General features: G+C 41.3%; 1 protein-coding gene across 1 annotated transcript in view; it reads right to left on the bottom strand.

The window, feature by feature from the left end:
• The window catches only part of trpv6 (transient receptor potential cation channel, subfamily V, member 6), a 35,611-nt gene extending 23,519 nt beyond the window's left edge, over positions 1-12,092 (bottom strand). The window contains exons 1-6 of the mRNA XM_061915376.1: positions 11,837-12,092; positions 7,336-7,483; positions 7,144-7,241; positions 5,737-5,859; positions 5,131-5,271; positions 2,192-2,290 (exon numbers count right to left, since the gene is read on the bottom strand). Of these exons, the coding sequence (XP_061771360.1) occupies positions 2,192-2,290; positions 5,131-5,271; positions 5,737-5,859; positions 7,144-7,241; positions 7,336-7,466 (592 nt within the window). The 5' untranslated portion in view covers positions 7,467-7,483; positions 11,837-12,092. The remainder of the gene's footprint in view (positions 1-2,191; positions 2,291-5,130; positions 5,272-5,736; positions 5,860-7,143; positions 7,242-7,335; positions 7,484-11,836) is intronic.
• Positions 12,093-15,000: the final 2,908 nt, after the last annotated feature.

The raw sequence follows: 15,000 nt of genomic DNA, 5'->3' as shown, positions 1-15,000 counted from the left end.
GTGTTGGCCCTGCGATGAGGTGGCGACTTGTCCAGGGTGTACCCCGCCTTCCGCCCGATTGTAGCTGAGATAGGCGCCAGCGCCCCCCGCGACCTCGAAGGGGAATAAGCGGTAGAAAATGGATGGATGGATGGATGGATGATTTAGCTCCTTATTGCCTTCATTACAACACTTATGTAAGACTCTAAAAGTAATTTTGATAGTAGGCTAATGTCGCTAATATAGACATTTACATCACGTGTTGCCCTCATTATAACATTTATGTACGACTTTTAAGTCTTGTTGATAGTAGGCTAATATATAGACACTTACATCATGTGTTGCCTTCATTTTAACACTTACATGAGACTTTTAAAGGAATATTGATGTCAGGCTTTCCCCTGACAGTTTGTCTATGTTTTAGTTTTTTCCTCTGCATTTGTCTTCGTTTCCTCTGTGTTTAGTATCTCCTGTCTTTAGTTCCTGTCAAGTGCTCTTATTTTGGTTCAGCTTCCTGTTTGTCTCCCTGTGTGCTGTTGTCACCTCATCTGCGGCTGATTGGCACCTGGCCACACCTGTAGTCAATCAGCCCGCTCCTATTTGTACTCACTTTGTCTTCCAGTCAGTGCTGGATCATTGTCGTTGCCACATGTCTCTCCTGTCGTTGCTATCGTGTCGTTTTATTGCAGCGTAGCGGTAAGCTACATTCGTTTGTTTGTAACTTACTGTTTTTGTTCCCTGCTTCTGTTTTGTTTTCACTCTACAAGTAACGACTTCTGTTTTCCTGTTTGCAACCCGCTAGCTTCCACGCTAGGCCCTTTTTCGTTTCTTGCTAGCTTCTATGCTAAAGACCCTTAGTTTGTTATCCGCCTCGTGCGCGCTTTGTGTTAGTACCCTTTTGTTTAATTTTGTCGTAGTATCTTTATTAAATCATGTTTTCTCACTCCAGGCCTGCCTCCATCTCTGCATCTTGGGGTTCGTCACCAAATAACTCTGACAATTGATAGTAGGCTAATATAGCTAATATAGACACTGTCCTCATTTCATCATCTGTTGCCTTCATTATAAAACTTACATAAGACTTTTAAAGAAATTTGGATAGTAGGGTAATGTAGCTAATATAGACACTTTCATCATTTCATCATGTGTTGTTTTCATTATAACACTTATATAAGATTGTATAAGTCATTTTTATAGTAAGTTAATATTGCTAATATAGACACTTACATCATGTGTTGCTTTCATTATAACACTTATATAACACTTTTAAAGTCATGTTGAAAGTAGGCTAATACAGCTAATATGGACACTTTCATCATTTCATAATGTGTTACCTTCATTATAACACTTACATAAGACTTTTAAAGAAATTTGGATAGTAGGCTAATGTAGCTGATATAGACACTTTCATCATTTCATCATGTGTTGTCTTCATTATAACACTTATATAAGACTGTTAAAGTCATTTTGATAGTAGGCTAATATAGCTAATATGGACACTTACATCATGCGTTGCCTTAATTATAACACATATATAAGACTTTTAAAGTCATTTTGATAGTAGGCTAATATAGACACTTACATCATGTGTTGCCTTCATTAGAACACAATTATAAGACCTTTAAGGTCATTTTGATAGTAGACTAATATAGACACTTACATTATATGTTGTCTTCATTATAACATTTATATAAGACTTTATAAGTAATTTTGATAGTAGGTTAATATCGCTAATATAGACACTTACATCATATTTTGCCTTCATTATAACACATATATAAGACTGTTAAAGTCATTTTGATAGTAGGCTAATATAGACACTTACATCCGTTGTTGTGTTCAATATAACACTTATATAAGACTTTATAAGTAATTTTGATAGTAGGTTAATAACGCTAATATAGACATTTACATAATGTGTTGCCTTCATTATAACACTTTTCTTAGTATTTTAAAGTAATTTTGATAGTAGGCTAATATAGCTAATATAGATACTTACATAATGTGTTGCCTTCATTATAACACTTGTATAAGGCTTTTATTTTGAAATTTTTTTTAATATTTTTTTTTAATTTTAGGTTCAATATGGCTCTTTCAACATTTTCAGTTGCCGACCCCTGGGTTCGGGGATTAGGGTTAGGGGTAAGCAACGATTTAATTCAAATTAAAACATGAAAAACCAAGTGAACTGTAAGTGTCCAACGGGCCATACCCCGATAATCCTGGATCCTGGTGCTCGCCCCTGCATCGATGATCATGGAGATGATGTCCTCGTTGCCGGTGCAGGCAGCGAATGCCAGGATGTGCTCGCCTACGAACATTGCATAAATAAATAAATGAGCTGAAAATAATAATAAAAATGATAAACAAACACACAGTTATTTCTAAAATTCTGAATAAACAGTGACGAAAAGAAAGTGCTTCAACCTGACGTAATGCCCGACAAACGTATCGAAATATGGTATCGTTTGATTTTACGTAAATCGATACTAATAGAATTTGGTCAGTACCAGTGTTTATTTACCCTAAAGCCCATTGACACCAGAAAAATATCTCCGTATGGTCCGCAGTGGTAATCAGTTGTAATACACCTTTCCACCACTCGTGGCAGTTATGACGACTTCAAACAAACAGTCTGGAGGTAAAATCGCAGAGAAGCGCAAAAATTATGACTAAAGTAGTGAAGCTGTAATGTCTCTCTGTGATCTTTGTCTGCCCTTGAATGAGATTGTGCTGAAAGTCTTAATTTCCCCTAGGGGATTATTCAAGTTTTTCTGATTTCGATTCTGAATCTGATTTCCAACGTGTCTTGGGTCTCCTACTGGTCAGACAGGCCCAGAACACCTCCCCAGGGAGGCATTCGGGTGGGGGATTCTGACCAGATGCCCGGACCAACCTCTTCTGGCTCCTCTCAATGTGGAGGAGCAGTGGTTTTACTCTGAGCTATTCCGGAATGATTGAGAATTTTGCCCTATCTCTAAGGGGGAGCCCCAGGCAGCCGACGGGGGAAAACTCATTTCGGTCACTTACACCAATGATCTTGTCCTTTTGTTTGTAACCCAAAACTCATGACCGTAGGTGATGATAGGAACGTACATTGACCGGTAAATTGGGAGATTTGCCTTGCGGCTAAGCTCCTTTTTCACCGCCACGGACCGATGGGTTGGCATCACTGCAGATGCCGCACCAGACCGCCTGTTGATCCCACATATGGCTTGAAAAAACTAAGGACACAAGGACCCAGTCTTCAATGGGTCCGTCCATCCATCTATCTTCAACCGCTTATCCGGAATCGGGTCACGGGGACAACAGCTCCAGCAGAAACCCCCAGACTTCCCTCTCCAGAGCAACATTAGCAACTTCCTCCTTGGGGATTCCGAAGCGTTCCCAGGCCAGAGAGGAGATGTAAATACCCCCATCTGGTCCTTGGCCTGCCATGGGATCTCTTCCCAGTGGGACGTGCCACCAGGACCTCCCTAGGGAGACGCTTGTGAGGTATTCGCACGAGATGCCCGAACCACCTAAGGTGCCTCCTTTCCAAGCGAAGGAGCAGCGGCTCTACTCCGAGTCTCTCTCGGGTGACTGAACTTCTCACCCTATCTCTAAGGGAGATGCAAGCCACCCTTCTGAGAAAACTCATTTTGGCCGCTTGTATTCGCGATCTTAGTCTTTCGGTCATGACCCACATTTCATGACCATGGGTGAGAGTAGGACTATAGATAGCTTGGTAGATCGAAAGCTTTGCCTTCTGGCCCAGCTCTCGTTTCGTCACAACAGTGCGGCAGAGAGACTGCAATTCTGCCTCAGTTGCTCCGATTCTCCGGCTGATTTCTTTCTCCATCTTTCCCTCACTCGTGAACAAGACCCCGAGATACTTAAACTCCTCCAACAGGTCTTTAAATGGAAATGTTCCTCCACATGGGGATCCCTCAAAGAGAATAGATCTCATCTATTGATTTTTGCGACTCGAACGTAAATATCGTCACCAATGCGGGTTCAAATATGACAGATTTACGGGAGAGCACAGATGCTAATGCTCGTGAGGTGAATTGTACCGTTTACAATTTTCTTATATGATTGGGGATCTAGGAGTCAACACGGTGGCAGAGGGGTTAGTGCATGTGCCTCACAATATGGAGGTCCTGAGAAGTCCTGAGTTCAAACCCGGGCTCGGGATCTTTCTGTGTGGAGTTTGCATGTTCTCCCCGTGAATGCGTGGGTTCCCTCCGGGTTCTGCGGCTTCCTCCCATCGCCAAAAACATGCACCTGGGGATAAGTTGATTGGCAACACTAAATTGGCCTTAGTGTGTGAATGTGAGTGTGAATGTTGACTGTCTATCTGTTTTGGCCCTGTGATGAGGTAGCGACTTGTCCAGGGTGTACCACGCCTTCTGCCCGAATGCAGCTGAGATAGGCTCCAGCACCCCTCACAACCCCAAAATAGGACAAGCGGGAGAAAATGGATGGAAGGATTGGAGATCTAGCATGCATTGGTATTTGGTCACTCAGGTCAAAAGTGCACATGTTCATCACAAGCGCTCCAGAGAGTAGAGCCACGAGAAAATCGGGATCCAATAGGAATGTAGATTTGGAGTTTAGGAGCAAGAGTAAAGACATTAGCAACATCTGGTAGGAAGCTCTCACAAGTAGCAGTAGAGCATAAGGGTCCGAGGTCACCCGACTCAAACCGATCGCAGGAAATAGGCTGACTGGCCAAGCCACAAACTGGTTGTTGTCCAGACTGGCCAGACCCAAGGCTAGAACAACAAAAGTAACTGTCTTGGTGTAAAAGGTATTAAAGGACAGTGGTCCGAGAAGACAGCAGAAGAGTAACCCGGCCCATACTCGATCTCCCGGAGAGGCAGCTCCAGTCCGAGGCTCGCTGAAACAAATCAAGCTTTTTGTTCGACGACTCCTTGTTTGGCGTCTTCTTAGCTCATCACTCATCACACGGCCATCAAATATGCAACAATTGTAACAGTAGAAACGTATGTACTGTAATTGTCGATCTAGGGTCACCATGGTAATGACAGAAACTGTTTATATAAATGATTTTTAAGATTTTAATTGCGGTCAAATAACATTTTTGACAGCAAGTATGAGCGTTGTGTCCAGTAAGTGTTTTAGTGTGGGGATTTTTTTCCCACTCACCACAGTAAATAAGTCCTCCTATCCTCTTCCTGAAGTACAATCCGGTGACTCTGGGTGTCGCCACGTCTGCTCCACGACTGATGAGCTGATAAACCAAATCCAGGTTCTGATTGACCACGGCCACGTGGAGAGGAGTCATACCTGAACAGACAGCAAGACACAAGAAATCATCAACACAAAAGTGGAGTATTCGATTACCAAAGACGATGATCCAAATGCAACCTAAACATGAACTGTACGCGGCTCAAAACAGACGTCCAGGACAGTTAGAAATACCAGGGGATCTCGTACAGGCGAATTATAACCATGAGGAGGCAGCTCGGAGGTCAGCCGTAGCAACACCCCGTGGTAGAGGCGGTGGCAACGGGATAGTTTCAGAGCTAGGCCGTCTGGAATTTTGGTTCCAGACAGGGCCACCAATTTCAAAGTGGTCTGGCGATTGCAAAGAGGTCTGGCATATCAGGGCTCTGGTGAAAACCCAAGGGACGTCAACCCTTAGGAACCTGTGGCTTCTGGTCATCCTGCCTCTGCGTCTGTGGTAGATCTGCAGATTCTTTGCAAATGAAGTGAGGATCACAGCGTGGGGTGATTTTAATGCGTGCTAACCGTGGAAGAGGTCCGAGGTCATGGGCTCGTTGACGAGGTCGGGGGCTCCGTCCATCAGGGCCACTGCGGCATCCAGATTGTCGCTCATGGCGGCGACGTGGAGCGCCGTCTCACCGAGAGCCCCTGAGGGAGAAGAGCGTATTTTTTTGTTTTTTTATTTCTATATTAGATGTTGTAAGGGGAACAGATAGAAAATAACTTATTAAGAATATAAAGATACAGTATCTTGGTTGAAAGGGCGCCAACTTTGCATTTTAATTACACTGTATTTTGTTAAAAGAAAAATAAACTAAATAACAAACAAAACAAAACATAATAAATGTGTGGGAGTATATGTTAAGCATTGTTTTCTCCATCTTCTAGTACTTATGGTCTATACCAGCGATTCTCAAACTGTGGCTCCATCCATTTAATATATATATATATATATATATATATATATATATATGTTAGGTGAGGAAAAAAACACAAAAGCTATTTCATCCATACAAGCCTGTTTCGCAGGTTTCCCTGCTCTTCAGGGGAGTTTATTACATATGAATTGTTGAAATTGCAATTATAGATTTACAACTGCTCAGAAGTATTGAGGTCATTGAAATGATTACTATTTTGTTCATATTTTAATTGTATTGTTTATATATATGTATATATATATATATATATATATATATATATATATATATATATATATATATATATATACATATATATATATATATATATATATACATATATATATGTATATATATATATATATATATATATATATATATATATATATATATATATATATATATATATATATATATATATATATATATTTTAGGTCAGGAAAAAACACAGAGGCTATTATATCCCGACAAGCCTGTTTTGCAGGTTTCCCTGCTATACGGGGGAGTGTGTATATATATATATATATATATATATGTATATATATATATATATATATATATATATATATGTATATATATATATATATATATATATATATGTATATATATATATATATACATATATATATATATATATATATATATATATATATATATATATATATATATATATGTATATATATATACCAATTATTATATCTTTTTTATATTTCAGCCTGCGACCCCAAAAGGGACAAGCAGTAAAAAAGACAGATAGAATAATGGAATTATTTTTTTTAATAAATACAAATGAACATACATGAATACATTTCTACTGTTGTCTTTATTCTTCAGAGTTTACATAAGTCTTTAATTAAAGTGAAATATTGTCTCTTCTTTCAATTTTTCATTGAGTCGGGAGTTTTAATTGTAGTCTTCATTTTCTCCGAAGTCATTTCTGTGGCGACGTTTTTTTCGCGTGAAAAGAAGAGCGTGTTTTTCCTCGCCAAACGAGGAGACAAATCACGAGACCAACCTCTCTCGAAGATGTTTGTGGAGGAACAGGTGAGGAGCTTCTGGATGCTGCTGACACTGTTCCTCTTGGCCGCGTACAACAGTGGGATGTCGTCGGTGCTGCGAAACACACACACACACACACACACACACACACACACACACACACAATCAGCATCCAAAAGAAACCGCACACCCCTGGTCTTTTCTTTACCACTTGGTCTGCAGCAGGAAGGTCTCATCCAACATCTCGTTCCATCCTTTCTTGTTCTGCAGGCGGAACTTCAGCTGGGTCCACCAGTGGTTGAGCTCACTGGGAGCCGACCTGGCGAGAGCAGGAGACATGGACGTCCGTTGTGGCGCTGCGGGGACAAAAATGTGGAGGCACATCCCAAAACGTTTTATACCAAAGACGAGGAGGCATATTCCCGAACGTTTTATACTAAGAAGAGGAGTTACATCTTAGAACACTTTATACCAAGAGGAGAAGGCATATCCCAGAACATTGTATACCAACAAGAGGAGGCACATCCCAGAACATTTTTATTCCAAGAAGAGGAGGCTGATACCCATAGCGTTTTGTACCAAGAGGAGGAGGCACACCCCAGAACATTTTATACCAAGAGGTAGAGGCACATACCAGAACATTTTATACCAAGAGGAGAAGGTACATTCCAGAATGTTTTGTACCAAGAAGAGAAGGCACATCTCTTAACGTGTTGTACCAAGAGGAAGAGGCACTTCCAAGAACGTTTTGTACCAAGAGGAGGAGGCACCAGAATGTCGTATACCAAGAGAAGGACGCACATCACAAAACATTTTATACCAAGAGGAGGACGCATATCCCAGAGTGTATATTACCAAGAAGAGAAGGCACATCCCAGAACGTTTTGTACTAAGAAGAGGAGGCACATCCTAGAACACTTTATACCAAGAGGAGAAAGTATATCCAGCATATTTTATGCCAAGAGGAGGAGGCACATCCCAGAACATTTTTATTCCAAGAAGAGGAGGCTGAGACCCATAGCGTTTTGTACCAATAGGAGGAGGCACATCTCAGAAAATGTTATACCAAGAGGAGGAGGTACATTCAAGAATCTTTTGTACCAAGAAAAGGAGGCACATTTATACCAAGAGGTAGAGGCACATCCCAAAACTTTTTATACCAAGAGGAGGAGGAACGTTTCAGACAATTTTATACCAAGAGGAGGAGGTACATCCTAGAATATTTTGTACCAAGAAGAGGAGGCACATCCCAGAACATTTTTATTCCAAGAAGAGGAGGCTGAGACCCATAGCGTTTTGTACCAATAGGAGGATGCACACCCCAGAACATTTTATACCAAGAGGTCGAGGCACACCCCAAAACATTTCATACCAAGAGGAGGAGGCACATCTTAGAAAATTTTATACCAAGAGGAGGAGGTACGTCCTAGAATATTTTGTACCAAGAAGAGGAGGCATATCACAGAATGTTTTATACCAACGCGAGGGGGCATAACCAAGAATGTATTATACCAAGAGGAGGGGGCAAATCCCAGAACATTTTTTTAACCCAGATGAGGAGGCATATCCAAGCACATTTTATACCAAAAGAAGGAGCCATATCCCTGGAACCTTTTGTACCAAAAGGAGGAGGCACATTCCAGAACCTTTTTTTACCCAGATGAGGAGGCATATCAAAGCACGTTTTATACCAAGAGCAGGAGGCATATCCCAAAAGGTTTTGTACCAAGAGGAGAAGGCACATTCCAGTACCATTTTTTTTACCCAGATTAGGAGGCATAGCCGAGCATTTTCTATACCAAGAGTGGGAGGCATATCCTGGAACGTTCTCTACCAAAAAGAGGAGGCACATCCCAGAACTATTTTTTACCCAGATGAGGAGGCATAGCCAAACATGTTTTATACAAAGAGGAGGAAACATATCCTAGAACGTTTTGTACCAAAAGGAGGAGGCATATCCCAGAACCTTATTTCAACCCAGATGATGAGGCATATACAAGCATGTTTTATACCAAGAGGAGGAGGCATATCCCGGGATGTTTTGTACCAAAAGGAGGAGGGACATCCCAGAACCTTGTTTTAACCCAGACGAGGAGGCATATCCAAGCATGTTTTATACCAAAAGAAGGAGGCATATCCCTGGAAACTTTTGTACCAAAAAGAGGAGTCAAATTCCAGAACCTATTTTTACCCAGATGAGGAGGCATATCGAAGCACGTTTTATACCAAGAGGAGGGGGCATATCCCAAAACGTTTTGTACCAAAAGGAGGATGCACATTCCAGAACCTTTTTTTACCCAGATGAGGAGGCATATCAAAACACGTTTTATACCAATAGGAGGAGGCATATCCCTGGAACCTTTTGTATCAAAAGGAGGAGGCACATTCCAGAACCATTTTTTTACCCAGATGAGGAGGCATATCAAAGCACGTTTTATACCAAGAGGAGGAGGAGGCATATCCCAAAAGGTTTTGTACCAAAAGGAGAAGGCACATTCCAGAACCATGTTTTACCCAGATTAGGTGGCATAGCCAAGCATTTTCTATACCAAGAGTAGGAAGCTTATCCAGGAACGTTTTGTACCAAAAGGAGGAGGCACATCCCAGAATTATTTTTTACCCAGATGAGGAGGTATAGCCAAACATGTTTTATACAAAGAGGAGGAAACATATCCTAGAACGTTTTGTACCAAAAGGAGGAGGCATATCCCAGAACCTTATTTCAACCCAGATGATGAGGCATATACAAGCATGTTTTATACCAAGAGGAGGAGGCATATCCCGGGATGTTTTGTACCAAAAGGAGGAGGCACATCCCAGAACCTTTTTTTACCCAGATGAGGAGGCATAGCCAAGCATTTTCTATACCAAGAGTAGGAGGCATGTCCTGGAACGTTTTGTACCAAAAAGAGGAGGCACATCCCAGAACTATTTTTTACCCAGATGAGGAGGCATAGCCAAACATGTTTTATACAAAGAGGAGGAAACATATCCTAGAACGTTTTGTACCAAAAGGAGGAGGCATATCCCAGAACCTTATTTCAACCCAGATGATGAGGCATATACAAGCATGTTTTATACCAAGAGGAGGAGGCATATCCCGGGATGTTTTGTACCAAAAGGAGGAGGGACATCCCAGAACCTTGTTTTAACCCAGACGAGGAGGCATATCCAAGCATGTTTTATACCAAAAGAAGGAGGCATATCCCTGGAAAATTTTGTACCAAAAAGAGGAGGCAAATTCCAGGACCTATTTTTACCCAGATGAGGAGGCATATCGAACGAAGCACGTTTTATACCAAGAGGAGGGGGCATATCCAGGAACGTTTTGTACCAAAAGGAGGATGCACATTCCAGAACCTTTTTTTTACCCAGATGAGGAGGCATATCAAAGCATGTTTTATACCAAGAGGAGGAGGCATATCCCTGGAACCTTTTGTACCAAAAGGAGGAGGCACATTCCAGAACCTTTTTTTACCCAGATGAGGAGGCATATCAAAGCACGTTTTATACCAAGAGGAGGAGGCATATCCCAAAAGGTTTTGTACCAAAAGGAGAAGGCACATTCCAGAACCATTTTTTACCCAGATGAGGAGGCATAGCCAAGCATGTTTTATACAAAGAGGAGGAAACATGCCCTAGAACGTTTTGTACCAAAAGGAGGAGGCATATCCCAGAACCTTGTTTCAACCCAGATGATGAGGCATATACAAGCATGTTTTATACCAAGAGGAGGAGGCATATCCCGGGATGTTTTGTATCAAAAGGAGGAGGGACATCCCAGAACCTCGTTTTAACCCAGATGAGGAGGCATATCCAAGAGCACGTTTTATACCAAGAGGAAGAGGTAAATCACAAAACGTTTTGTACCAGAAGGAGGAGGCACATCCCAGAACCTTGTTTTAACCCAGATGAGGAGGCATATCCAAGAGCACGTTTTATACCAAGACGAGGAGGCATATCACAAAATGTTTTGTACCAAAAAGAGGAGGCACATCCCAAAAAATTTTTTCAACCCAGATGAGGAGGCATATTCAAGCATGTTTCATACCAAGAGGAGGAGGCATATCCTGGAACGTAGGGTACCAAAATCAGGAGGCAGGGACCCAGAACATTTTATACCAAGAGGAGGAGGCACATCCCAGAACATTTTATACCAAGATGCGGAGATATATCCCAGAATGTTTTGTACCAAGACGAGAAGGCACATCTCTTAACGTGTTGTACCAAGAGGAGGAGGCATATTCCAGAACGTTTTGTACCAAGAGGAGGACACACATCACAGAACGTTTTATACCAAGATGAGGCATATCCAAGAATGTATTATACCAATAGGAGGAGGCACCTCCCAGAACCTTTTTTAACCAAAATGGGGAGGCATAGCCAAGAGCGTTTTATACCAAGAGGAGGAGGCATATCCCCAGAACCTTTTGTACCAAAAGGAGGAGGCACATCCCAGAACCTTTTTTTACCCAGATGAGGAGGCATAGCAGGCACATTTTATACCAAGAGGAGGAGAAATATCCCAGAACGTAGTGTACCAAAAGGAGGAGGCACATCCCAGAACATTTTTATACCAAGAGGAGGCGGCAGAAACACAGAACATTTCATACTAAGAGGAGGAGGCACATCCTAAAAGTTGTACACCCAGAGGGGGAGGCACATCCCAGACAAAGGAGGCAGAGTAAGAGCAAGATAAGTGGACTCACATCTTCCAGGAAAGAAAATAAGCCACTTTGTTTCAGCAAAAACTCCAAACCAGTCCGTCCTTGAGAGGACATCCACAGAACCGTCCTCGGTCCAACCTGCGCCCGGTTTTTAAACGGCTTCTCAAACCCGCTTTGAAACTGCAAGCCTTTCAATCAGATATGAAGCCCGGCGGTCACGTGACCTGTGCCAAAGTCACTTTGGCGGGGGATGAGGCGTGGTCACGGCACGCACCCAGGAGGGGGCCTCACCTGAGAAGTCACCACAGGTAAGGCCTCACCTTTCCCTCTAAAAGACCGACATGAGGAGAAGTGAATAAGCATTTCAAAAATTTTGGGTCAGGAGTTGACGAGCTGTTGCCACCTCCATGTGACCACGTCTCGCTTTTGCTGAGGTCAGCAGATCTGTGGTTGCGATTCCCCCGCCAAAAGTGCCGACGCGTGGAAACTCCACATCCATCAAGGTCATGGAGTATTTCATGCACTAATATTTCTTGAAGAAACCAAACAAAAGTTGGCTCAAAAACTGTCAATTCGTGGGCGTCTGCCAGAAATGCTCTGAAAATTGTTGCCCTAATAATAAACACTAATATTAATAAAATAGTGTATATAATATTATAAAATATAATAGTGATAATGATCAATAAAGTGTTGATAGTTATAAGAACTGCACATGATTTTTTTTTTTACAAAAAAGACTGAAAAAAATAATAACATTTAAAATAATAACAATAATAATAATAATAATAATAATTTGGACCATAAAAAAACCAATATTTGATTCTATTCAACTCACTGGTCAAAACATTTAGTGAATAAAAGACATATCTTTACAAATAATGTGTTGCAAATTATCCATCCATCCATTTCTACCGCTTGTCCCTTTTGGGATCGCGGGGGGTCACTGGCACCTATCTCAGCTGCATTCGGGTGGAAGGCGAGTACACCCTGGACAAGTCGCCTCCTCATCGAGGTGTTGCAAATTATATGAACCAATTTATGTCGAAATTTTTTAGAAAAGTTTTGAATGTTAACTTATAAGTAGCTGTTCAGTTTAGTATATCCATCCATCCATCCATTTCCTACCGCTTATTCCCTTTCGGGGTTGCGGGGGGCGCTGGCGCCTATCTCAGCTACAATCGGGCGGAAGGCAGGGTACACCCTGGACAAGTGGCCACCTCATCGAGATGTTGCAAATTATAAGAACCAATTTATGTCGAAATTTTTTAGAAAAGTTTTGAATGTTAACTTATGAGTAGCTGTTCAGTTTAGTATATCCATCCATCCATCCATTTCCTACCGCTTATTCCCTTTCGGGGTTGCGGGGGGCGCTGGCGCCTATCTCAGCTGCAATCGGGCGGAAGGCAGGGTACACCCTGGACAAGTGGCCACCTCATCGAGATGTTGCAAATTATAAGAACCAATTTATGTCGAAATTTTTTAGAAAAGTTTTGAATGTTAACTTATAAGTAGCTGTTCAGTTTAGTATATCCATCCATCCATCCTTTCTTTTTTCTACCGCTTATTCCCTTTCGGGGTTGCGGGGGGCGCTGTCGCCTATCTCAGCTACAATCGGGCGGAAGGCAGTGTACACCCTGGACAAGTCGCCACCTCATCGCAGGGCCAACACAGATAGACAGACAACATTCACACTCACATTCACACACTAGGGCCAATTTAGTGTTGCCAATTAACCTATCCCGAGGTGCATGTTTAGTATATGTATATATATATATATATATATATATATATATATATATATATATATATGACTTTGAAACCAATAAGGAATGTAACTGTCGCAAGAAACCTGATTGCCCTCTCAAAGGCGGGTGCTTACAAACATCAGTCGTTTACCAAGCAAAGGTAACATGCAAGGACATTAACACATCCGACACGTACGTAGGATTAAGCGAAGGAGCGTTTAAAACCAGATGGAATAATCACAAGGCCTCCTTTAGAAACCAGACTTTGCGGAATTCTACAGAACTCAGCAAACACATTTGGAACCTCAAAGACAATAATGTTGAACATTCAATAACATGGCAAATTCTTGCATCCAGCACACCTTACAACAGTGGTAATAAAAGATGCAACCTATGCTTAAAAGAGAAACTTTTATTATATATCATCCAGACCTGTTATCCCTCAACAAGCGCAGTGAAATCATTTCAACATGCCGCCACAGACAGAAACACCTCCTAGTAACACATGAGCCAATCACCACACCCTACGCCTGCCTGTACCCACCCACTCTGTGCTCTATATAAACCATTGTATGTGAATGCTTCCATTAAAATCTCCTGATGATTGAGGGAAACCCTCATGAAACAGTTCTGTAGAGATGAAGTAGTCTTGTGATTTTTCCCACACCTACATATATATATATATATATATATATATATATACATATATATATAATAGATTGAATGAATTAGATTAGATAGTACTTATTTATTCTTTCAGGAGAGTTCCTTCAGGAAAATTAAAATTTTCAGCACAATCCCATTCAAGATCAGACAAACGTTACAGGGGGACAGAACAGGATCGCGGACGGGTCTGCCGGCTTCCAGTGCCCCTTACAAAAAAGGTGAGATACAGGTAAACAAGTGTCCATCCATCCATCCATCATCTTCCGCTTATCCGAGGTCGGGTCGTGGGGGCAGCAGCCTAAGCAGGGAAGTGTTTAAAATAAAATTAAAAAATCGGTCTAAACCTGGGCCTTGGAGAGGGGGTCCAGACTGAGGCCAAGGGAAAAAAACCAACAACAACTCATAGCCATAGTACACATCCCTCTCACATGTGTGTGTAAGAGGGAAACATCCAACATCAGAGAACACAAAGGACATGAAAGACATTAAAGCAGCGGATACAACCAGACACTTCTACATACAGCTATGAATAAAAAGTAAAAGAAACATATACACTGTGGTGGCCTCTGCGGTGTTCCACGCCATCGTCCGCTGGGGTGTAGGGAGCATAGCCAGAGACAGGAGTAGACCCAACAAAGCAACAATAAATATATATATATATATATATATATATATATATATATATACATATATATATATATATATATATATATATATATATATATACTATGTATGTATATATATATATATGTATAATATGTATATATATACGCATAATCATATTTACATATATGT

This window comes from Nerophis ophidion, linkage group LG11 (genome assembly GCF_033978795.1).
Source record: "Nerophis ophidion isolate RoL-2023_Sa linkage group LG11, RoL_Noph_v1.0, whole genome shotgun sequence".
NCBI lineage: Eukaryota > Metazoa > Chordata > Actinopteri > Syngnathiformes > Syngnathidae > Nerophis > Nerophis ophidion.
This window is presented reverse-complemented; position numbering and strand designations above follow the sequence as displayed.